General features: G+C 38.3%; 1 protein-coding gene across 4 annotated transcripts in view; it reads right to left on the bottom strand.

Annotated features, from left to right (window-relative positions):
• The window catches only part of Nnp-1 (Ribosomal RNA processing protein 1 homolog Nnp-1), a 112,750-nt gene that overhangs the window by 17,071 nt on the left and 70,426 nt on the right, over nucleotides 1-25,253 (bottom strand). For 2 of the 4 annotated variants that reach the window (XM_067135050.2, XM_067135051.2), the window contains one exon: nucleotides 10,172-10,412. The exons of 1 other annotated variant lie outside the window; for it this stretch is intronic. In XM_067135050.2, coding sequence (XP_066991151.2) covers nucleotides 10,172-10,412 — 241 coding nt within the window. Of the gene's footprint in view, nucleotides 1-10,171; nucleotides 10,413-21,738; nucleotides 22,590-25,253 lie in introns of those variants that run through there. One more of the 4 variants, XM_067135052.2, reaches the window with a different exon arrangement.

The raw sequence follows: 25,253 nt of genomic DNA, 5'->3' as shown, positions 1-25,253 counted from the left end.
AATGGACCTTTATGTTTTCTTATATATATATCAATGATGTGTGTAAATAAGTGGAATCAGAGATCAAGAATTTTGCAGATGATGTTATTCTGTACACAGTAATAAATAAGTTACAAGATTGTGAGCAACTACTAAATGACCTCGACAATGTTGCAAGATGGACAGTATGCAATGGTATGATAAACGGGGTTAAAACTCAGGTTGTGAATTTCATGAATAGGAAAATCCTCTCAGTTTTAATTACTGCGTTGACAGGGCGACAGTTTATAGGAAAGATTTTCATTGGCAGTAATCACATAAATATGATTGTAAATAAAGGGTACAGATCTTTGCACATGGTTATGAGGGTATTTAGGGGTTGTAGTAAGGATGTAAAGGAGAGGGCATATACTTCTCTGGTAAGACCCCAACTAGAGTATGGTTCCAGGATTACTTGATTCAAGAGCTGGAAAAAATCCGAAGAAAAGCAGCTCGATTTGTTTTGGGTGATTTCCGACAAAAGAGTAGCGTTATAAAAATGTTGCAAAGTTTGGGCTGGAAAAGACTTGGGAGAAAGGAGACGAGCTGCTCAACTAAGTGGTATGTTACACGTTATAATTCTTATGTTAGGTCCGTATTGAAATGTATGTAAATACAAAGTATGTTACAAGTGTTATTTTTAATATCCATCTATTACTTTGTATTTAAGTGGTATGTTCCGAGCTGTCAGTGGAGAGATGGCGAGGAATGACATCAGTAGACGAATAATTTTGAGTGGTGTCTTTACAAGTAGGAAAGATAACAATATGAAGATAAAGTTGGAATTCAAGAGGACAAATTGGGGCAAATATCTCTTTATAGGAAGGGGAGTTAGAGATTGGAATAACTTATCAAGAGAGATGTTCAATACACTTTCAATTTCTTTGCAAATCATTTAAGAAAATGCTAGGAAAACAACAGATAGGGATTCTGCCACCTGGGAAACTGCCCTAAATGCAGATCAGTAGGGACTGATTGATTACAAAGAGGCTCCACTTGGTCACTGATTATTGCAATTAATTCAAAGTTATCTATTTCAAATAATGGAACAGATAAACTACCTCCGGTCTTGGATTGCTCCAACTTGTTCTTCGAAAATGATAAATATACTTTTTTTTGCGCTTCTCTTTAGGTTACCATACCGGTATTTTATTTGTTTTGTTGACCGTGTGGTCACATTCAAATGACTATTGAATTAATTTACTAACTCATTTCATGCCTTTTCTTTTTCCTTTATAGATGTACCATCGGTCTTTTTACATTCCATAATGCTCCCACATATTCTTGAAAGTAAACTGAAAATGTTTTTCTCCAGAAGTAAAATTACTGCCCCAAAGATTTTTTCCTTTACCTTCCATTATGATTTTCTTCTATGCGTAGTCTAATTTACTCTCTTCCTATCACCAAGTAAGTTCAATTTCAAATCAAACCTCTTATTCTGCAGAAAAATAGTACAGAAGGAAGGTGACAAATGAATTAACATTATGCCCGGTAGATTTCAGAATAGCAAAATAATGTTAATGCTATACACGGCTGACTTGATCATTAACGTTAATGCCACAGTAGTTAACAAGCTTAGAAATAACACTGTGCACCTAATTATCAGCTTTTACCGACGGACCTGAATACTGCATGTCAACAGCACCCTCAAGAAGAATTTTAATACCAAGTTTTACTGTATCATCTCATGTGTATAATTTTAAGTTTGTTCATCAACAACTTTTGAATGTTTGTGCTTGGAACAATCTAGAACAGCCTCACTATTTTAATGAACGTATTCGGCAACCCGATTTATTTCAATGTGTTATTCTGTCCTTGTCTTTTTTGTGCTTTTGCTTGAATATTTTACGGCTGATGATGTCAACAAGTTAGACGAAACATGTCCCGTCATATTTTAAATAATGTTGTTTAAATAATTAGACAATAAACTTTTGGTATTGTAAAGGTGGAATATTGACTTGACCTTAAAGTATATGTACGACAATACGGACTTTACAATGAAATTTATTTTATGTAATTATGTGGTTTCTGGTGCACCAAAATTCTGAGTCGCCTGATAAGAAGTCTATGATCCGCCCAACAGTCATCGATGTTTCTAGCTGTCTTTGTGATGAGGACGTATTTTCTTGTCGCGTTATGACGTAATCAATCAGGTGCCAGTGTTTTGAACGTGGGTGCATCCATGTAGTCTTGTATCTGGTTGATAAACGGAATTGTGTATTGGTGATGAGTTCATGCTCAGCACCGAGGCCAAGAAGTAATCCATTTGCATTGCACTTTCCTATGCCTTGATTGCCCATGACATTATGCCATTGCCGATTATCTCCACCCACTCTGGCATTGTAGTCACCAAGTAATAATAATTTATCCATGGTGGGCACTTTGGAAAGTACTGTATTCAGTTGATTGTAGAATCGATTCTTAGAATTTTCAATCCAACAACATGCTTTCAATCGAGGAAATTGCACGAAGATCAGAGCATCTGAAGAAGTACTGGGAAGACAGCAAAGCCCAAACAATCCCCTCAGACCTGGCCGATGGACTGGCTAAAGTGATCCTATGCGGTCATAAAAGAAGAAGAATACAGTGAATCCCGTTAATCCGAACTAATTGGGACCGGAGTCTGTTCAGATTAAATTTTTTTTGGATTAGGTGGGGAATACCTAGTTTCTAGAATACACTACAGTACAGTACGTAATTTGAAATGTCCATTCTTTAGCAGTTACATTAATAAAATACAATACAGTACTGTATAAAATTATAGTAGTTAAGAACCCGTAGAGGACAAAACAACTAAACCTAGGTTAAAACTTGTCTCTTAAAATTGCTGAAGTATGGTATTGGGTTACACTTTTGTATTTGTTTATTTACAAGTTCTGCCGCTCTCTCGATAGTAGCGCTGCAGAACATGAACACGCGACTCTCATCGCAACACGCCACAGTTGTGAAGGTCTTTGGCAATTCTGCCCTCCTCAGTAAGCTGCTGGCTTTGTCTCAGCTTACTAGCAGCACTATACTGTGATATATTTAATTAAGTCAAGGCTTCATAATGGTAAGCAAACGAAAGCACAAGTCTTGTACTCTTCAAGAAAAAAGGTCTTGTATTCTTCAAGAAAAACAAAGTGCTGAAGTGGTTGGATAAGGATGACTGTACATCAAGATTATCTATCAAGTCTGATGTTGGAAAAGCTATGATTTCTGACTAAGAAAAACCGTTCCAAAATTGAACAGTTTTGTACAGCATCAGCAGCAGACATCCTTAAAATCAGCCAAACATCAAAAGTGTTCAAATTCGATAAACTTGATGAAGTGCTTTATTTATGGTTTTCAAAAAGGTACTCTGTTAAGTGGACCTCTTGCTCAAGAAAAGGCGCTTCAATTAAATAAATTATTGAATGGAAATGTTTCATTCACTGCCAGTAGACGATGGTTCAACCGATGGAAGAAAGGGCATGGAATACGTCAGAACAGTTATCAGGTGATTATGTCGCTGCAGAAGATTACATCAGTGAATTTAATGACTTGGTAGCATCAGGAAATCATTCACCGCAAGAAATGTTAAACACCGACAAAATGGCCCTTCCCAATCATGCTGTAATCCAGTAATGCTGCAGGAACAAATAAACTGCCCCTAATGGTTATCGGCAAATCAGCAAAACGAAGTGCATTCAAAGACTGTAATGAACACACTTCCATTTTACTACAGGAATCAAAGTAAGGTATGGGTGAGTGGATGCACAACTTTTCAAGGAATGGTCTGAAGAATATTCTGTTCCCTCAGTAACAAGTTTTAGTGTGTAAAAGTGGTTCGCCTTCTCAGGCATTGCTCTTAATTGACAATGCTCCATTGCACCCAGCAGTGAGTGAATTAACTTGCGGTGAAATAAGAGCAATTTTCTTTCGTCCTAATGTTACATCGATACTGCAGCCATTGAATTAGGGTGTTCTGCAAAATGTAAAACCTGTGTATAAACAGAAACTTCTCAGGTACGTGATTGAGAATGACAGTTCACCTACTATTCTTCAAAATTGAAGAACGTGGTTTACTGGGCAACAGAGGCATGGGAGGGTGCCAGTGAGCAGTTATGAGAAAAACGTGGAAGAAATTGTGGCCGAGCCTCGATTTATCAAGAGTTCAACAGAAGCGTCTGCATATGTCAATCTCCTGGAACTCGTTCAACAAATTCCTGGGTGTGAGGAATCCAATGAAAATGACAGCGAGTGGATGGATCCATTTCAAACAGACCAAGAAATTGTAGCTAGGCGGAGAAAGAATCTGGAGTTGATAAGGAACAGAATGACGGCAAAGAAGACAACAATGAACAACTAGTGTCACATTCAGATGCTGTGGCCACGTTAGAACTTGCTGTACGCTATGTCAAGCAACACTTCGCTGCTACGCCCACTGATGTGATGTTTATGAGACGCTGGTTTAACACTGCATCTTCGAGTAGGTTCCAATCACTTAGGCAAAAGAAACTAACAGACTTTGTAAAGATAAATGCACAGTGATTGATGGTTTATGATGTGTAATTATGTTTACATGAAGTTATTTTAGTAAAGTATGACTAGTAAAATGAAAGTGAACCTTAATTCTATAATATGTTCTTTCATTTCAATAACAAGAAAAATTTGGAAAAAAATATGGAACATTTCAGTTCAGATTAACTGCATTTTCAGATTACCGGGACTCCACTGCAATACAGATTACAATTCTTCTCCAGCTCATACCCCTAGTGAGTTGCAACTGTCAGTTAAATGTTTCAGAAGGGCATATGCACCGTTTGGTCTGATCATCCACATTCCAAAAAAAATTCTCGTCCAGCCAACTCTCCTGGAACTGCCTTCCTGAATTTCAATATCTCCATCTCCAGCATGCCTCTGGAACGAGTAGATCACTTTCACTATCTAGGAAGTATTCACTTAACTAACTGCTCACTGGTGAATGATAACAGAATTCATGTTATCCATGTAGCTTTAGGAAGTCTCACACATCATTTCAGGTCTTCCTGCACACAGATCTAAGAATACGCATCAAACTGATGGTGTATCAACATCAAACAAGAGTTTACGACAAATTCAAGCAAAGTGCACTTAGCGAGCAGACGGTGAGGACAGGCTGTATTTCCCCACTCAAGGGACAAAAAAGGAGCAACCTGGCAGGAGACAACAGTTTCTTTGTCCCATCTTTTGTCCTGTAAGGCTTGGGTGTTAGTACAGCTATGTACTTATGCTAGAGAGACGTGATTTATTTGACGTGCTTGGTGCATAGTAACAATTATCCATCATAGTTAAGTACACCACTGAGCAATGAAAGTTTATTGTTGAAACATATCTTTTAAAATAGAAATCATATGATAGATGTGAGCAGTATTGTTAACTATTTTTGAAGAGTTCGATACCATTAAAACAATATGTCTGTCCTTAGTTCCAAACTGGATCAGTTTTAAACAAGAAAAGACATAAATATGGTCTTAACTGATAAAAAAACTTGATATGCAAGCTAGACATCAGGTTAGCTCTCGCAAAACAGTTACCTGCGTAGCACAGGAGCGTGGTATCTTGCCCACCTCAGTGCTGAGAGCGCTTAAATTTCCAAAAAAATTTCTCTGTAAGGTTTCTGAAGTGCATAAGTTAAATGTTGCAGATCCTATTGCTAATGGTAACTTTTCTGCCGGTGGGTCCTGCAATCTGTGATCACAGAGATTTGGATCCTTCGCTTATGATCATGACTCATGAAGCTTTGTTTCACCTCAGCACGTACTTGAATCTCAGAACACTTGGCACTGGGACACTGAAAATCCCCAGGTTATACATAAGGCTCCTCTTCATGACATACAAGTGGGTGTTTGGTGTGCAGTTAGTGGATGAAGAATAACTGTACTCATATTTTTATTTATTTATGAAACACTGATCTATAAACAATACATGGACACTATTTTGTATCCCTTCTTTAACATGTTGACTGAAGAAGAGAGAGTCTTCACCTACTTTTAGTAAGATAGTGCTACAGTAACGCTGTACTTAATTCTATAGCTGCAATCAGAATTGTGTTCAGTGATTGGAAGTAGCAAATTCTCGAGATCTCAGTATATGAGACTTTTATTTGTGGGGAAATTCGGGAAGGGAAAGTCTGTTGGGAAAATCCACATACAGCTGAGGCCCTGGAAAACTAAATTTGGAGTGTGAGAATTGAAATAACACAAGATGAATTATGATGCATGTCACACAATTTCCTTTGAAGATGCCAGGTCCGCATAAACAAAAATGGAAATTATTTTCAGCAGCTGGTATGACATTAGGGCCGGGCTGAGTGGCTCAGACGGTTAAGGCGCTGGCCTTCTAAACCCAACTTGGCAGGTTCGATCCTGGCTCAGTCCGGTGGTATTTGAAGGTGCTCAAATACGACAGCCCCGTGTCGGTAGATTTACTGGCACGTAAAAGAACTCCTGCGGGACTAAATTCTGGCACCTCCGAAGACCTTAAAAAGTAGTTAGTGGGACGTAAAACAAATAACACTACTATGCCATTAGGGTAAGAAATGTAAAAACATTGCCTGCTTTTAATTTCTTTCTTGTCTTTTAAAATATTTTTAAAACCACCTTGAGGATATTGAAGAGAACAAGAACCAGCAGGAATGACTTGTATGGTTCTGGGGGAATACAGCCTATCCTTCCCGTCAGCTTGCTATGCACAGCTCGCATGAGTTTGCTGAATCTGTTGTTTGGTGGTCACTACAGAACAGATTGAAGGAATGACAAGATATTGGAATCATTCCGTATTGACGGTTTTCACCTTACATAGGAAAAATTAAAAGTATCCTCTGATCGCCGGCAGTGTGTATCTACAGGTGAAAATTTCTCTTCATGGCAATCTGTAGAGACTGGAATACAACAGGGGTCAGTGCTAGCGCCACTCCTATTTTCGATCTTCATTTTAGGACTAACACAAGTAATTAAACATTGTCAATATCATGTGTACGCAGACGACATACAGATATATACACATGCACATCCTCGTGACTTACTGACTGCAATAAATAATATGAACGACGACCTAGGAAGAATATGTAGGTGGACCGATGACCATGCACTAAAAATCAATGCCCAAAAATCGCAGTGTATTCTTTTAGCTACCCAAAAAACCCACGCACGACTTACAGACATCCATACCCACTCAGTAACATTAAGAGGCACTCAGTTACAATTCAAAGACACAGTTAAAAACTTAGGGATGATAATGGATAAAAACCTTAGTTGGAACGATCCGATCATGTAACAGGTATATGTCAGCGAGTGTTTTATTCCTTACATTCCCTTAAAAAAACTCAGAGATTTACTCCCCCAAAATATAAGAAAACTGCTTATCCATAGTAGGGTAATGCCAATATTCGACTACTGTGACGTAGTATACAGTAACCTGAATGCCTCACTTTCCATCAAGCTCCAAAAGGCACATAACGCATGCATTCGATTTATTTCAGATATACCAAGGTTTAGCCATATTTCTCCCGCATTTGTTAGGCTTTCATGGCTACGCTTAAGAGAGCTACGAAATTTACACACTCTTTCCCTGTTACATCGTATACTGAACCTTAACACACCTGAATACCTTGCCACACAATTCCATTACCTAGCATCAACTTCTAGTATTCCTATCAGATCATCATCCACCGCAGTACTAAGCATTCCCATTCACCGCTCAACTGGCTACAGTAGATCATTTATAGTCGCCGCCAGCCGAATTTGGAATTCCCTACCTGCTGAAATTAGGAGCGTGTCAAACCACCTCCGCTTTAAGAAACTCTGTCAAACCTGGTTAATAAATAATAATGATTTCTTATAACATAGTAGGATTAGATCATAGCTGAGTATTAGATTAATTAAAACATTTAATTGCTACCTTAAGATATTAAACTGTAGATAATTTAGTGTATATTTAACTCTTCATGTAGGTGTATGTATGGTCGGACAGAATAGCAGGCTTCATAGCCTGAGTCCCGCCATATAAAACAAGACAATAAATAAATAAAATAAATAAATAAATAAATAAATAAATAAATAAATAAATAAATAAATAAATTCAATCATTAGATGGAGCAGAATTTTATTTCTCCATCTAATGATGGAATTATGATTTGTACTGAAGGAAACCAAAGTTCTGAGATTAATCAAGGGACGTTATTTTATCTGAGACTGCAGAAGACCAGGCAAAATGCTGAATAGTATGGACACACACTTCAAGAAAGAGTACATGTTAGAATAAGAATATATAAAACCAAGAGATGCATGAATTACCAAGTTTGGAAATGAAGTCCAAAGAAGTAGGCCCTAGATGATTACTGTGCTTGGGTAGTAGAATAACCAAAGATAGCAAAAGAAAATACATAAATGTAGATTAGCCCAGGCCAGGAAAGCATTCTTTAACAAAAGGAATTTGCTCATCTCAATCATAAATATCCATATTACAAAGGGTTTTACAAAATCATTTGTACTGATTACGGCACTGGATGGAAGTAAAAGATTGAAATTAACTAGTAGAGAAAATAAGCTTTAGAAATATTACAACTAAATGCTGAAGATGAGATGGTAGACTGGATCAAAAATGAAGTTATACTGAACAAGTTGGTAAGTTGCTACTCACAAGCAACGCAGACCCATGGTGCTCCGCACAGTGGGACTAATCACAGACGCCGGTATTCTCGGGGTGTCCCCTACTCAGTGGAACTAATCACAGGCAATGTATAGCATGGTGTTGCTCACATAGTGCTACTAATCATAAGCAATGTAGACCCACGGTGTATGACACATTATGGTAACAACCACAGGTAATACAAACCTATGGTATTCGTCACATAACGGAACTACTCTCAGGCAACGCACACCCATGGTTTCCGCACATAGAGGTACTTATCACGGCCGCCAGCCAAACCCATGGTTTTTCTCTCATAGTGGTACTAATCACAGGCAATGTACACCCATGGCGTTTCTCGTAAAGCGGTACTACTCATAGGTAGCGCAGATCTATTCTGAACCCAGGAGAGCCGACACATTACAGACAGCGTTACGGCACATGGACATTAGTTTGTGCAGCCGAAAGCCCGCTCCCCCGCTTTGGTGGAATACATTACAAGATATTACAAGATATTACACAGACCCTACTAACCACAGAACTGTGGTGATCCTCACATAAAGGCACAACTCATTGGCAACGTTGACTCAGGGTGTTCCTCACATAATGGTACTAAGCACAGGTAGATTCATGGTTCTTATGTCATCCCTTGGTCGCCTCTTACGACAGGCAGGGGATACAGTGGGTGTATTCTTTGTCTGCTTCGCACACCCACAGGGGGTTGTGCGTTTGGTCTGCGAGAGCTATTTTATTTCGTTCAAGTTCACCGGCAAGCTGGTTACGAGCCCCCTATCTGCCACCTAGGTCACGCCATGTGGGAGTATCATCTCTCTCCCTGCCACGCCAGCGTGGTAGGTTCGTGGAAACCAGTCAATTGAGAGATGACTCAAACAACAATAAATATATCACTACTTTTTTTTTTTCAGCCATAGTAGTTGGGGGCTGCCTTCAGAAGAAACATTTATGCAATACTGACATAACATTAATGTAGTAAATCAAAGTAATCTGATGCAATGCAAGAAATTTTTCCAACAGTTCCCATAATTATAATAAATAAAGTACAATAAGTTAAATAAACATGGCTGATTTCCCTAAATCTGAGAATTATTAAGATAACGTTACACAAGCATGTATAGAATAATAGACATTTTGGGTTAATGCTGTATGAAAAAGAGAAAATCTAGATGGACGTTTACATTTCGCAAAGACTATGCACCACTCCCTCAGAAGTGAATCGTGACTGTTCTAAATGTATAGTTGCTGAAAGTTTGTCTCTTTTCACATGGCATAAACCCAAAATTACACCATGCCTACTATATGAATAATTTTAATAAAACGAGGATCAGTTCGAAGTATTTGTATGGTAAAGGAAGACAGATGTAAAAAAATGGTGATGGTTGTGATTATTGCTCTAAAGCAAAGTACAACTAAATATTCCACAGTGAAAGAGAAACATGCAAAGTAATACTCTCTGTATGGTTCATGCTATCACTACAGTACAACTTCCAAGAATATTAATTACTTTGTTCCTTATTCATCTGTAGTGCGATGTTCACTTTCTTGGCACTTCCTGCAGTTCCATTAGGCAATAACTTCTTTGGAGAAGTACTTTGAGTTGTTTCTTCTGGTGGAATTGTGCTCTTTGCTCCAACCTCTGTACTTGCAGTGGATGGAGAGGTTGAAGAGGGTACTTCTTTTTCAGGAAAGTTTGCTTCTTCTTCAGGTAGTTGCTTTGGCTGGTTCTCTTCATAAGCCTGGAAACTCTTTGATCAAACAAAAAGTAAACAGAAATCATTGCAATATTGTTATAAGCAACAGTAATATTTGTGACCATCATAAAATACAAGGAACATTATGACACCTGATAGCATTAACATGGCTTATACAGGAAATGTCTTTAGGCAATATAGGTTATACTGATAAATTGGCTGCCTCAGTTCAATATATAAAAATTTGATAAAACAAAGGCAGTTGTTGATAGCTATCAAAAAAGAGTAATGACAGTAATGGTTCATGGTGTGGGTTACTGCAGCCACGTCCTAGTTCGTGAACCATGGACAACGGCTGAGTGGCCTAGTACGTGGTCCTGAGAGTCGGGATACAAGTGCTATGGAATGGGAGTGGGCATCTCGGACATATTCTGAGCCATGGCCCTTCTTGTGCTCAGGCGGCTAGGACTATACAATCCACTGGTGGTCCATAACCCGTTAGAGGAGAGATCCTCACTTGGACTATGGGTAAGTAGGGAAGCATCCTGCTTCATGAAATTACGGAGCTCAGAACATTTTAAGCAAGCCTCGGACCTATGGGAGTAAGGGAGTCCCACTCCCATTTGACAGGCGAGGGACACCTTGGAAACAATTCGGTGAACAAAATTGAATTCAACGGGGAACTATCAATATTAATGGGGCTTATGGAAGAAGGAAAGTAGAACTGGCTGAGTCAGCAAAGAGGATGCATCTGGATGTGCTAGGAGTAAGTGATATTCGGGTATGGGGAGATAACGAGGAAGAGATAGGAGATTATAAAGTGTACTTGATGGGTGTTAGAAAGAGAAGGGCAGAGTATGGGGTAGGGCTGTTTATCAGGAATACCACTGCACACAACATAGTTTCTGTTAGGCACGTAAATGAGCGAATGTGGGTAGATTTGTCAGTTGGAGGAATTAGGATGAGAACTCTCTCAGTGTATTCACCATGAGAGGGTGCAGATGAGGATGAAGTTGACAAGTTTTATGAAGCATTGAGTGACATTGTGGTCAGGGTCAACAGCAAGGATAGAATAGTCCTAATGGGTGATTTCAATGCGAGAGTTGGGAATAGAACTGAAGGATACGAAAGGGTGATTGGTAAATGTGGGGAAGATATGGAAGCTAATGGGAATGGGAAGCGTTTGCTGGACTTCTTTGCTAGTATGGGTTTAGCAGTTATGAATACATTCTTCAAGCATAAGGCTATTCACCGCTACGCATGGGAGGCTAGGGATACCAGATCCATAATAGACTATATCTTAACAGACTTTGAATTCAGGAAATCTGTTAGGAATGTACAAGTTTTTTGGGTATATTTCAACGATACAGATCACTATCTGATCTGTAGTGAACTAAGTATCTCTAGGCCTAGGGCAGAGAAAGTGAAATCCATATGCAAACGAATAAGGGTAGAAAATCTCCAGGACGAGGAAATCAGACAGAAGTACATGGATATGATTAGTGAGAAGTTTCGAACAGAAGACAGTAAGCAGATTCAGGATATAGAAATAGAATGGGTGGCATATAGGGATGCTATAGTAGAAACAGTAAGGGAATGCCTAGGAACAACTGTGTGTAAAGATGGGAAAAGGCAAACATCTTGGTGGAATGAAGTGAGAGCAGCTTGTAAACGTAAAAAGGCTTATCAGAAACGGCTCCCAGCAAGGGCTGAGGTAGACAGGGATTTGTATGTAGATGAAAGAAACAGAGCGAAACAAATTGTTGAATCCAAAAAGAAGTCATGGGAAGATTTTGGTAATCTGGAAAGGCTAGGTCAAGCAGCAGGGAAACCTTTCTGGACAGTAATAAAGAATCTTAGGAAGGGAGGGAAAAAGGAAATGAACAGTGTTCTGAGTAAATCAGGTGAACTCATAATAGATCCCAGAGAATCACTGGAGAGGTGGAGGGAATATTTTGAACATCTTCTCAACATAAAAGGAAATCTTCCTGGTGGTGTTGCGAAAAGCCAAGCTCATGGGGAGGAGGTAAATGATGTTGCTGAAATTACGCTTGAGGAAGTGGAAAGGATGGTAAATAAATTCCATTGTCATAAAGCAGCAGGAATGGATGAAATTAGACCTGAAATGGTGAAGTATAGTGGGAAGGCAGGGATGAAATGGCTTCATCGAGTAGTAGGATTAGCATGGAGTGTTGGTAAGATACCTTCAGATTGGACAAAAGCAGTCTTTGCACCTATCTATAAGCAAGGCAACAGGAAGGATTGCAACAACTATCGAGGTATCCCATTGACTAGTATACCAGGCAAAGTATTCACTGGCATCTTGGAAGGGAGGGTGTAATCAGTCGTTGAAAGGAAGTCAGATGAAAACCAGTGTGGTTTCAGACCACAGAGAGGCTGTCAGGATCAAATTTTCAATATGTGCCAGGTAATTCCAAAATGCTACAAGAGGAATAGGCAGGTGTGTTTATGTTTCATAGATCTAGAGAAAGCATATGACAGGGTACCGAGGGAAAAGATGTTCGCCATACTGGCGGACTATGGAATTAAGGGTAGATTATTAAAATCAATCAAAGGCATTTATGTTGACAATTGGGTTTCAGTGAGAATTGACAGTAGATGAGTTCTTGGTGCAGGGTACTTAGAGGGGTTAGACAAGGCTGTAATCTTTCACCTTTGCTGTTCGTAGTTTACATGGATCATCTGCTGAAAGGTATAAAGTGACAGGGAGGGATTCAGTTAGGTGCAAATATAGTAAGCAGTCTGGCCTATGCTGACGACTTGGTCTTAATGGCAGATTGTGCCGAAGGCCTGGAGTCTTATATCTTGGAACTTGAAAATAGGTGCAATGAGTATGCTATGAAAATTAGCCTTTCGAAGACTAAACTGATATCAGTAGGTAAGATATTCAACAGAACTGCATGTGAGATTGGAGAGACAAAGGTAGAACAGGCCGATAATTTCAAGTATTTAGGATGTGGGTTCTCCCAGGATGGTAATATAGTAAGTGAGATTAAATCAAGGTGTCGTAAAGCTAATGCAGTGAGCTCGCAGTTGCGAACAACAGTATTCTGTAAGAAGGAAGTCAGCTGCCAGACGAAACTATCTTTACATCGGTCTGTTTTCAGACCAACTTTGCTTCACGGGAGCAAAAGCTGGGTGCACTCAGGATATCTTATTCATAATTTAGAAGTAACAGACATGAAAGTAGCGAGAATGATTGCTGGTACAAACAGGTGGGAGCAATGGCAGGAGGGAACTCAAAATAAGGAGATAAAGGCTAATTTAGGAATGACCATAATGGATTAAGCTGTACACAAAGCCGGCTTCGGTGGTGGGGTCATGCGAGGCAAATGGAGGAGGATAGGTTACCTATGAGAATAATGGACTCTGTTATGGAGGTAAGAGAAGTAGAGGTAGACGAAGACGATAATGGTTAGACTCAGTTTCTAACGATAAAGATAAGAGGTATGGAACTAAATGAGGCCACAGCATTAGTTGCAAATAGAAGATTGTGGCGACATTTAGTACATTCACAGAGGCTTGCAGACTGAATGCTGAAAGGCATAACAGTCTATAATGATAATGTATGTATGTAATAATGGTGTTTACTTTATGTCCCACCAACTACTTGTATGGTTCTTGTACACACCGAGGTGCCGGAATTTAGTCTTACAGTTCTTTTATGTGCCAGTAAATCTACTGACATGGGGCTGACGTATTTGAGCACCTTCAAATACCACCGGACTGAGCCAGGATTGAACCTGCCAAGTTGGGGTCAGAGGGCCAGTGCATCAACAGTCTGCCCGGCATAAAAAAAGTAATAATAATGTTATTGATTTTGTTCCACTTACGAATACTTTCTGGAATGTTGTTCACAAGAGTGTTTTTACATTCTGATAAATCTACTACATGAGGGTGATTTATCTGAGCACTTTCAAATACCACCAGACTGCACCTGTCAACTTGAGATCAAAATGCCAATGCTTTTCCCATCAGAGCTACTCAGTATGGCAAAAAAACACAACCCACACAACCTCCCATTAAACTCTAACTAAATGAAGAAGCAACTTGTGAATAGGAAGACATTTACTGCATGTGTCAATGAGTAGTACAGTTTTTCAACACAGACTACAAAAAACTATGTAAACTCAACTCCTTTATAATCTTCGTCCATAACTACACCACTCGTAGCATTAATTTCACACACACTTATTCACGTGTCGTCATGAAGAAGGTTTCAATCTTGAAGAAATTTTTCAGCATGTCATGCAAGCTGGACCTTAATTTTTGATGAAAATCAATCTTTTTTACTGTGTATTTTCATCTATGCCACAATAAACACTTTTAAGATATACTGTAAACCATAATGCTTCAAACCAAGTTAACCTAAACTTAGATCACATTGCAAGACAGCAAGAAGTTTGCTTTAACAGATCTCTTTCGAGGGATAAAATTTGCCTACATTTTGAGCCAACTCTCTTCAAAATAAACATATCTGAATTCACCTGATATATACAGTAAGTCCTTTGAAAAGTTGTTTATCTTAATTAGCTTGGAAGTATCCAGTAGATTTAATTACAAAAACTTTCTCCTAACAAAAGAATGACATGGTACCTGCCATTAAAGTTGAGAAGCCCTATATTGCTCTGATCAAGTCATCAAGAGAAGGGAAAAAAAAAAAAAAAAAAAAAAATATCCTTGTTTTAAAACCGTTCAAAAGTATCTAAAGAACAGATAATCTTTATCACAGCATTGTTGTGATTTGACAGATTACACCACATTCTCATAAACATTTATTTCCTCATCGTACAATATGTTGCACGGAAACGATACATCATTCCGAAGAACAATTGGATTTTAAAGACATTTCTGCAGGAAGCCTTACAGTTCATTGAGGTTTATATCAGATGAATTGTCTGCTTGAAGGATCACTTTCATTTATCATAGTGAACTTTCATAACCAACAGGATACACTTTTTTTCACCTATTCAGAATGTTATGTATGAGGGTCGATCAAATACGAATGAGACTTAACTCTTTACAGTATTAATGTATATCATAACAAACACAAAAATTATTTTTTAAAATAGCCTCTGCTGATGTCTGCAAATTTTTCCAACGCAATGGCAGCTTCTCAATCCCAATTCATAAAAAGCCTGGGCTTGTACCCCTTGTACCCCTCTGCCACTGCAAAATTTCTTTCCACCGAAGTCTTCTTTCAGGGGTATAAAACAGGGTAGCCACAAAATGACAAATCTGTACTATACTGGAAATAATCCAGAGCATGTTTTCCATTATGGCATACCCATATTTCAAAAAGCACAGCAAAAATTTTTCTCCATCTTCAAAGTTGTACAGAAGCTCTGAGAAATTCTGATTTACATTCAAAACTGTTAACACACACCCCTTGAAATATTTTGAAAACTCAACTCATTTTTAATCATCTGCGCACTTCCATCAGGGCATGAACTGTAGTTGAAAAAAAAAAATCATAACACATTTGCAGCACTAATGTCATAAACACTTATTCGTGTGTCATCGTGGAGCAGATCTCTGTGAAAATGTTTTACTGTAAAAGTAGTTAGTGGGACGTAAAGCAATTAAAGTTATTTATTAAAATATTTTGCAGGATAATTATGTCAAAGCTGGACCTTCACAACAGAACTCTAACTATTTGTATGCTTGAAGCTTCAAAGCTGTATCAGAATCGAACTCTGTGTGCAATCTAAACAAGATCAGTAGGTTCAACATCATGTGCTCAAACTGAATAACTAAACCTTGCACAACAGACATGCATCTCCTGTTCATTTGTTATGGTAAAAATAAAAGAAGTGACCACAGAAGCAAGCGTGAAGTGTACAGCATGTCTAAACTCTGACATCTGTGCACTGTTGCCGCATTTTGTTGATATCAGACCCGTCAAACAGTCTAGATTCAACTACTCTCTTGCACACTTTTTATGCTACTTCAACTGAACTATGTGATGAATGAAAATTATGTAAATTGGTTATAACTTGTGAAGTGTTTCCGGTTACTCTGTACATGTCCTGAGATATCGTAGTGGAAAAAAAAGAACGTAAGAGTCTGTCGAATCTACCCGGCAGGCAGGGTTAAGTCAACCACTGCCTTAAAGTACGCGGGAATGAGGATTTGCTTAAATGCCAATCTCAACCACCTTATTTGATTAATAGTGTTTTATTTATTTTTTATCACTGGACAAGGTGGAATGGATTATGAGTGAAGACCTCCACGGTATCAGCAGCGGAGAATATGGACTTCAGTACGGCAATGACGGTGGAAGAGGCAAGCCTGTTATTAGGATATTTTATATTAGTGTCTGTACTCCAGTGGAGTGGCTACAAATAGCATCTGTTTCCCAGGTTATCAGGAGCAACCTAAATTTATGTTGGCAGTAGCTATCTTTTTTAACTGCACCAACGTCAGGCTGGTTGTTAATTCCTGTCTCAAACTACGAGTTATGTCAATGTCAGTTTTGCTGATCAATGTTAGGGCATCCCCCGGGAGCAAAACGCGTTGGCCTCACCTGTCCGCAGTAAAAAAATGGACGAGGGCTACTGGTGCATGGTCGGAACCAGTTAAAGAAGCAAGCCCAATGCAACAATATATCATTGCACATTGCTAGACTCAAAGCGGAACTGTAACTGAATTCTACTGTGTACTCGCAGAGATGCTCAAAAAAAATGGAAATTGGATATTGCCTGCGTGCAAGAAACTCGTTCGAAAAGCCAGAAATCTCTTGACATTGCAGATGGACATGAATATATTTACCACGGAACGACGCACCGAAATGCCATTGCCCTTGATGTTCGTGCTAGCTTAAAAACCAAGTTGCTGAGGTCTATCATTACTCAGACTGTCATAATTAACATAATATCCCACTGGCCGAGAGTCTTCTCTGCCTAAGCGCAACAGGCTGTGATGATGATTATAATTTTGAGAAAGAGCACTTTTGACAGAAGGAGTAAGTTCGTATCTAAGATGATTTCCTATTTCTGGGTGGTGATCTGAGTGGGCATATCACAAGTACTAAAGATGGCTATAGCTACCATGGAGATAATGGATATGGCATCCGTAATAATGATGAATGCTGTATCCTGGACTTCGCTCAGGCAAATGACCTAATCATTGGCAACACCTTATTCAAGAACTCTACTCGATCACCTATACCAATGGCAACATTTGCAGCCAGATAGACTTTGCCCAGGAATGATGTCACAACTTTCGATAGCATAATTGCTCACAGCAGACCTGCGTATCAATGAGTGCTCGAAAGTTTGAGTGTATGACAGGCCCAGTGAGGATTAAGTAGTGGAATCTACATGACCAGAAGGCAGCCTTGGTTAGCAACATCACATTGCCCCAACATCCCAACTTCTATTTATGTGACCTGCATCACGTTCTGTGCTTCAGACACAGCAACCAAGGAAGGCGAGAAAAATATCTATCGACTTACTGAAGTTCAACCAGATCAGTGAAGATATCCAACACTGTGTGAATGAAGAACAACGAACGTCAAAGATCACAGAACACGCGAGAAATCCTCAAATGCTGGCAACAACATTTCGATGAGGGATCTAACAGAGAGTTAACGCAACCACCAATCTCTGAAATTACATCCGAGGAAGTCACCAGCTACCAATTGCAAGAAGAACAAACAAGTGTATGCATAAGTTTTTGCTAGTTTTCATGGTAAAGAAAACATAATTTTCAAGGGAAATTAGTTTTTTGTTTATTCAAAATATTGGCCATCGGCTTTTACACACTTCGCCCATCTTTCAGGTAAGTTATGAATACCCTGCCAGAAAAACTGCGGCAAACCATCCGTTGACCCATTTTCCAACTTCCTTGAAAATCCCCTGAAGTGCAGCTCTGCAACCATGTGCCCCACTGATGCGAAGAGGTGATAATCAGATTGCGCCAGTTCAGAGAACATGGCGGGTGTGGAAGGATGTCGCATCCAAGTGATTTCATGGCCTCTTTCACTGATTTTGCTGTGCGAGACGGTGCATTGTCGTGTAAGAAAATCACTTTGCCATGTCTTCTGGCCCATTCCGGTCGTCTTGTGACCAATGCGTGATTTAAATTAATAATTTGTTGGCGATAGCGTTGTGCATCAGGGGTTTTGCTGGGTTTCAAGAGTCTTCCCACTTTTGTGGTATACCAGAGTGCGCACTGTCTTTCACATTGAAATCACCACGTTTAAACTGTTGAAACCATGTCTCATGTTCTAATCAATGGAGCAGGTTTACCATATGTTTCTACCAGCAAACAATGACTTCCCACAGTCCTTTTCTTTTGATCAGGCACAAACGTCGACACGATCATGGAACGATAAACCACAGACTCTAGTGTTTGGCGGACTCAACTTGTGTGTGTTAGTAGGTTAATGTAATTTTTCCTCCTAGTCAATACTATATTTTTTTAAAGTCCAATTAAGACAAAAGTTCATACATAAATAGACATGTTTCGACCCGGCATTGGGTCATCCTCACTAAGACATGTATGACGCATTAAAAACATAGGAAACACACACACAAAAAAAGGAAATTTTGCGATCGTATTAAAGATTTAAACATGCAGTCTAACCATAAGATGTATTCATTTGACGTCAAAAATATGTTCTCGAATATTCCAGTATCAAAAACTATAAATCTTGTAAAGAATAATCTACTTAAATACAGTAATTTGAGTAGGCAAGAGATCACCGATTTTATTAATATTTTGGGGCTTGTCACCGCTAATAATTACTTTACCTTCAACGGCCAAATATATAAACAGGAAGGTCTTCCTATGGGGGCCCCATCTTCGGGAATTATGGCGGAAATTTATATAGATTTTCTTGAAAATAGTAAAATCAATAACATTAAAGGAATAATAAGCTGGTTGAGATGCGTAGAGATACGTTTACAATAACTGACCATAGCATTACTAATGGACAGGAGGTATTAGAACAATTAAACAATATGGATTCGCAGATTAAATTTTCTTTCGAAAGTGAAAATAATAAAGCATTAAATTTTCTTGACATTACAATTATTAATGACTCTAATAAACTTAGGTTTAAAATATTCAGGAAACCCACCCAAACGGCAAACTTAATTAGACAAAGTTCCGTACACCCAGCAGCACATAGGACCTTTTACAGTATGATTCACACAGCTTATAATATACCCATGTCAGAAGAAGATCGCAAAAATGAGTTGGATACTATTTATTTTATAGCAAAAAGAAACGGGTACAACAGGCAATTTGTGGACAAAATTATTAACAAAATCAAAAAGAAATCATTTTCCACATTAACCAAGGATACCAAAATGAAGATAGTTACGCCCTTTTCACCTATTGTCACAGTAAAATATACGAAATCACGAATGTTTTCAAGAAACTTAATATGAAAGTTTCCTTTAAAACAACCAATAACAACGCCCATCTTTTCTTTAATCAGCACACTATCAACAACGGCAATAGCAAATTTCAGAAATCAGGTGTTTACAAGTTAAAGTGCCAGCAGTGTTCCGCCAGTTATATTGGACAGACAGGCTGCAATTTTAATATAAGGTATAATCAACATGTTAATGCGTCGAAGTACGGCAGATTCTCAGCATTCCGTTCACATATGGACGATACCAATCGTACATTCACAGGCATACAACAAGATCTTCAAATTCTCCATTTATGTAAGAAAGGAAATCTATTGAATATTTTGGAAAACATTTTTATACATACTGATAAAAAATGCAACCCAATTTATAATCTTAATGAGATATCGGAGGATATCAATATACTTTTTGAGGAGTTAATCAATAAATTCTTTTCACGAAGGCGCGTGAGTAATCTTCTACCTCACGCCTCTCCCCTTACATCAAACTCCCCTCACAGTCAGTCCTCAACGACCTTCGAGGACGTCACTCACTTAGCTTTAGCACTTGCGGTGGAGTGGTCGACGTAAGACGGACAAGGAGGTGAGTGACTGGATGGGCACTTGGTTCGTATTTTAATTGAACTGGTTCCTCAATTCTTTCATATTTTTCTTTTTAGGCCCCTATTGTCAACACATAATCAAGTTCAACTTGCATCATCAGTATAACTCCACACCTTAATCAAGAAAGCTATTTTAATGTGGCGTTATCACCACACTCTTTTATGTACAATATGCATATAATTTTATTCGCACAGCCACTCACGTTGTTTTATAATTGAAAATTTGTTGTTTTGAACAATAATTTAATCTGTGATTTTAATTGGACTTCATGCTGCATATCATGTTCACGTCGCACCATTTTAACATTGAAGATTGACAAGACGCCCGTGCCGCGTCACAGGATACAAAGACTTTTTATTCACTTATTTCAACGTGTCCTCGCCTTATTTATAATGTTTTGTATTTGTGACTGAAGATGTCCCATAAGAGGACGAAACATGTTTCACGAGTATAATTTAATGTAGTCTTTTTAATAAAGGCAACTAAAGTAAAGGTGGAATTATAAATTCAAATTTTCACAAGTTAACCAGGAATGAGTTAGCTGGAAAACTTACGTCTAATAATGGACCAACTATATCAGTATTAAGCAATTCAACGTCACCGGTTCTTACTGCATGACAATGCAAGACCTTGCACTGCTTTATCTGTTACCAAGTATCTGGCCAGACATTCTGTCACTGTCGTCCCACCTCCACCATATTCGCTCGACCTCTCACCTTGCGGTTTTTTCTTGTTTCCGCAAGTGAAACTGCAACTGAAAGGAAAGCTTAGTCAAGATATCTCAGACATCCAACGGGCTGTGACAGGAGCTTACAAGCATTGCAGTTGACAATTTCCCTGCTTACTTCCAAGCCCTACAGAAACGCTGGCAGTTGTGTATAGATACCCAAGGGGACTACTTCAACAGGAGCTAAGATCATTACTTGGTAAGTGCAACTTTTTTATTTTTTACAATCTCAGCCCTGGAACTTTTCTGATATAGGTTGTATGCACAACACTGTTTACTTTGCATGAACATGTCAACGATTGAGAGTTGGTGATATGAACAAGTTAGATAAGATGAAGATTGTAGTATAGTCTTCAGCAGTCACTTTTTTAACATATAGAAACGTTTCTTTACTTATCTCAGCTGCTAATCAATTGTCCGTTACGTTCAGAAATGGAGTCTGGACTGTGGTCAGTGGCCTTGTCCAGTCTTGGTACCAAAGTAGGGGTGAGTGGAATATTCTGTTGGCAATGAACTCTGTTCCGAGGAGAGGGGCGGGGAAGGGAAGTAGAGAAGTGTTGTGGGCCATGATTCTGTTACTAGGAGAGGGGAGGGAAATATTGCTTCATGTTATAATGTATTTTTGTGAATTAGGGAGTAAATGCAGGTTAATGATTTTTATTAAATAAAAATATAGAATGGAATTGAAGAGTACCTTGCATAGTGTCCACAGAAATGTTCTCTCAAGTTTCCCTGACTTTACCTGACTCATAAAAACTGAGCGGCTAGTTAATTCACTGAATGGCATGTTTTACAAGGAACATAAAAAGAAATTCCAGCCGCCATCAATCTCATAGCTCGCCTAATTCTCTCCCCCCTTTCCTTTTTTTTTCAATTATTTATGGAAAAACAATTACACTGATGGACACTTGATATATACAGTATATATATGTATAAAAACAAATTGTTTAAAGGTAACATGTAGGCCTAACATATACCTTTATCTTATTATATCCAAGGAATTAAGTACAACTAATTAATAGAGTAATTCAAATATGAAAATAAAATTAATTTACCACAGCAATCTAATACCACAGTATTTCATGTGGATTTAAAGCACTCTTGAGATCAAAATAATTAATTTGTGTTTCTAATGTAAGTGAATACATATATTGAATTCCAATTAGTCTAGGTCTATATTCAAAACAGTTTTCAAATTTGAAGACAAATAGAGTCATAGGCACCATAGGTTTCCGAATTTGAAATCTTCTCAGCAAAGGTTCAACATTTGGCAAAATACTTCTAATAGCACTTAATTTTGCCTTAAGTAGTGGACTGTTCCCAGCTTCTCTAAGGTATCTGTCAATGTGATCATATATTTTAAGAACTTGATCAACACACCATCCATTTTTCCAACCATCTTATTGCAGTGAACTTGCAAGGAAATGCAGTTCTTGTTGTTATGTCTGCATATTTAGCATGTCGAGTAGGGCTCTCTTTAAAAACAATGCGCAGTGATCTGAAAAAATTAAAATGGTCCCAGTCAATTTTGGAGATCCCAGTTTTCGTGGTTCAAATCACTGTGTAACCTTTTGATGAATACTGATAAATAAAATCATGAATAAAATATGTAAATAAATAACATTACTCAAAAACTTCATAGAATTAATAAAAATAATGAACCGAAATGTCCGTTGTATGGGCGTCAGAGTTCACCAGAATGGATTCCTCGAATTTTGATAGAGCATGATAAACTTTATATCCCAGGGCGTGTACATAATGCTGCGTACTGGTACATCTGCTGCAGGCCTTACCTAACCTTCTGAAAATGATTAAATAGGTAGGAACTGCACCTAGGTTCATCAATAACTCCACTGATTCTAAAATAGCCAACTATATTCTTAACAAAATCCGTGCATGAGCACCTCATCAACACACAAAATTATACAACACATAAAATATTGCTGGAAGACTCCATATTTACAACAATAATGAAAACAGTGGGAAAACGAAAGCGAGAACTAAGCTACCATTTGTAGATAGTCCGATGAACAATGTATCAATACCACTTGCCGATTCTCATAATCATCAGATATCACATCACACAGATACTGTACCTTGTAATACTGTGTTCACAGACTTTAACACTTGTTTCAAAGATATATACATTTAAGTAACACGTGCTTATCGATCCTGAACATAAATTATGGAAAGTCTGAGATAGCTTTCACCAACATCTAATGCCAGGCCGCCACAAGTACTACAATACTTAATGCGTACGCTCTCCACAATTTGTTGATCAGCCACTTTCCACGAACAGAACAAGACTACCTTCACGAACGTTTGAAGTCCAGTCGCTTGTAGCCGTGTCACTCAAATACCGTATATCCAGCACTACTTCCTCCTCGTACAGTGTGTCAGTTGTAGTTCTCTTATACAGTATCACTGTTTGTAGTTGTTTTCCTTCTCGTTCATTTACAATGTCACTGGTTGCTGCCGTATGATCAACCTTTATAGACATCAACATCCCCCTCCTCTCAGATGATACGTCTGGATTGGTGCATGCCAGCCAATCATGAGCGAACATCTTGTCAAGACCATGCCCTGAATTTCTCCTTGCTCCCAAGAGATAAACAAACTCTGGGGTTTATTACATGAGTCAACAAACTTTCCTAATACAACAACAAGCTCATCTCATCAGGCTGGGATATATACATGACTCATGGAATTTCCCGACACAAGTACATCACAAGAAACACTGGGGTAGCCACATGACTCATCCAAATTACCAGAGTTATTAAAGCAATGTTTTCCCACTCGTGCAAAACAAATTACTCATACCTACATATGTGGATATCTTCCAGCTTACAAATATAAATGGCAAAATATACAAATGAAATACTGATAATGATAATAATAATAATAATAAATTGAATACTGACAATAATATCTCTAACTTCTACATATAATTCGGGGGTGTGATATATGTACTATCACAACTGTATGCAAACTGCATATGCCTATATGAAGAAAAGATTTGGCCTTGGGGTTTAGCACTTGCAAATGATTTTCAAGTTTTAAAATAAAACTGAGGTTAACATTCGGGCCCATCCATTGAGATTTGCAAAATATTGCCTAAAGGTAAGGACAGTCCATGTATAAATCCAACTAATATGTGATCTGCAGCTGCCCTGCCAAAAAATACACTATTCCAATACCTTATTGCAACTTTTGAAGATTTACATCCCTAAACCTTACACATAAGTCCATTTGTCCTCTTTGGACATTTTTTGTCTAATAATTAATCAAAACAAACAACATAGAGCACTGTTTTAAGTCATTTTGCAAACTTTCTTTAAACTATGGGGCTAATCCATTAGTCTTGCCCATAGTAAAGTTTTGAGCAATTTTACTGTCTGGGAACAATGTTTTGAATGCTGCGGAGGTTTCATCACAAGAGTCGAGAAACATTTTTCCAGTGACAATCTGGAGAGCCCATACAGCTTCAGCCGATATAATATCTTTATTCACACTGCAAGTCTTTAAACTCCCTTGACTTGTTCCTGGCACTGCTGATTCCTAGCTGTGGATGTAATGCTAACTCTTGGCTGTGTATCTGCAAGTGGAGATGGAGTAGAGGTATTCTTTGCTAAGAGACACTGTTGGCTGGAAAGACTTAGATTTCATGTATTTTATATGAGTAGGTCCTTTAGCATGAGAAGTGACTGCTTCTTTACCCATATCACTAAAAAATTTCAACGATTTACAACACACTTTACAATATGCTGAAGTTGCCTCATTTACCAATATGTCCAACCAACCACTCAGTTTGGGAAACTTTACTGTCTAGTCAAAGTTTATTAAATGTACACTGCTTGTTAGCCATTGTCATGAGTTTCAAGAAAGCATCCTAGAACTGAAATAAAAAAGAATAACATAAAAATGGTTGAAAGAAATGTCACTAGGGCCCACAAAAAATGTAGAATTCTTACGCATTTCTTGTGAAAAAATACCTGAAAAGGAAACGCTACAATAGCCTGGGTTAACAGACTAGAGCCTAAAAAATCTCCTGAAATCCATCATTGGGGAAGATTTCCCCGACTTTCCCTGACCAATGAATTTCAGATGACAACCAGCCGTAAGACATAATCTGCACAGTTGCTAGGTAACATTATCTGATCAT

Source organism: Anabrus simplex, chromosome 1, assembly GCF_040414725.1.
Source record: "Anabrus simplex isolate iqAnaSimp1 chromosome 1, ASM4041472v1, whole genome shotgun sequence".
In the NCBI taxonomy this organism is placed as follows: Eukaryota; Metazoa; Arthropoda; class Insecta; order Orthoptera; family Tettigoniidae; genus Anabrus; species Anabrus simplex.
This window is presented reverse-complemented; position numbering and strand designations above follow the sequence as displayed.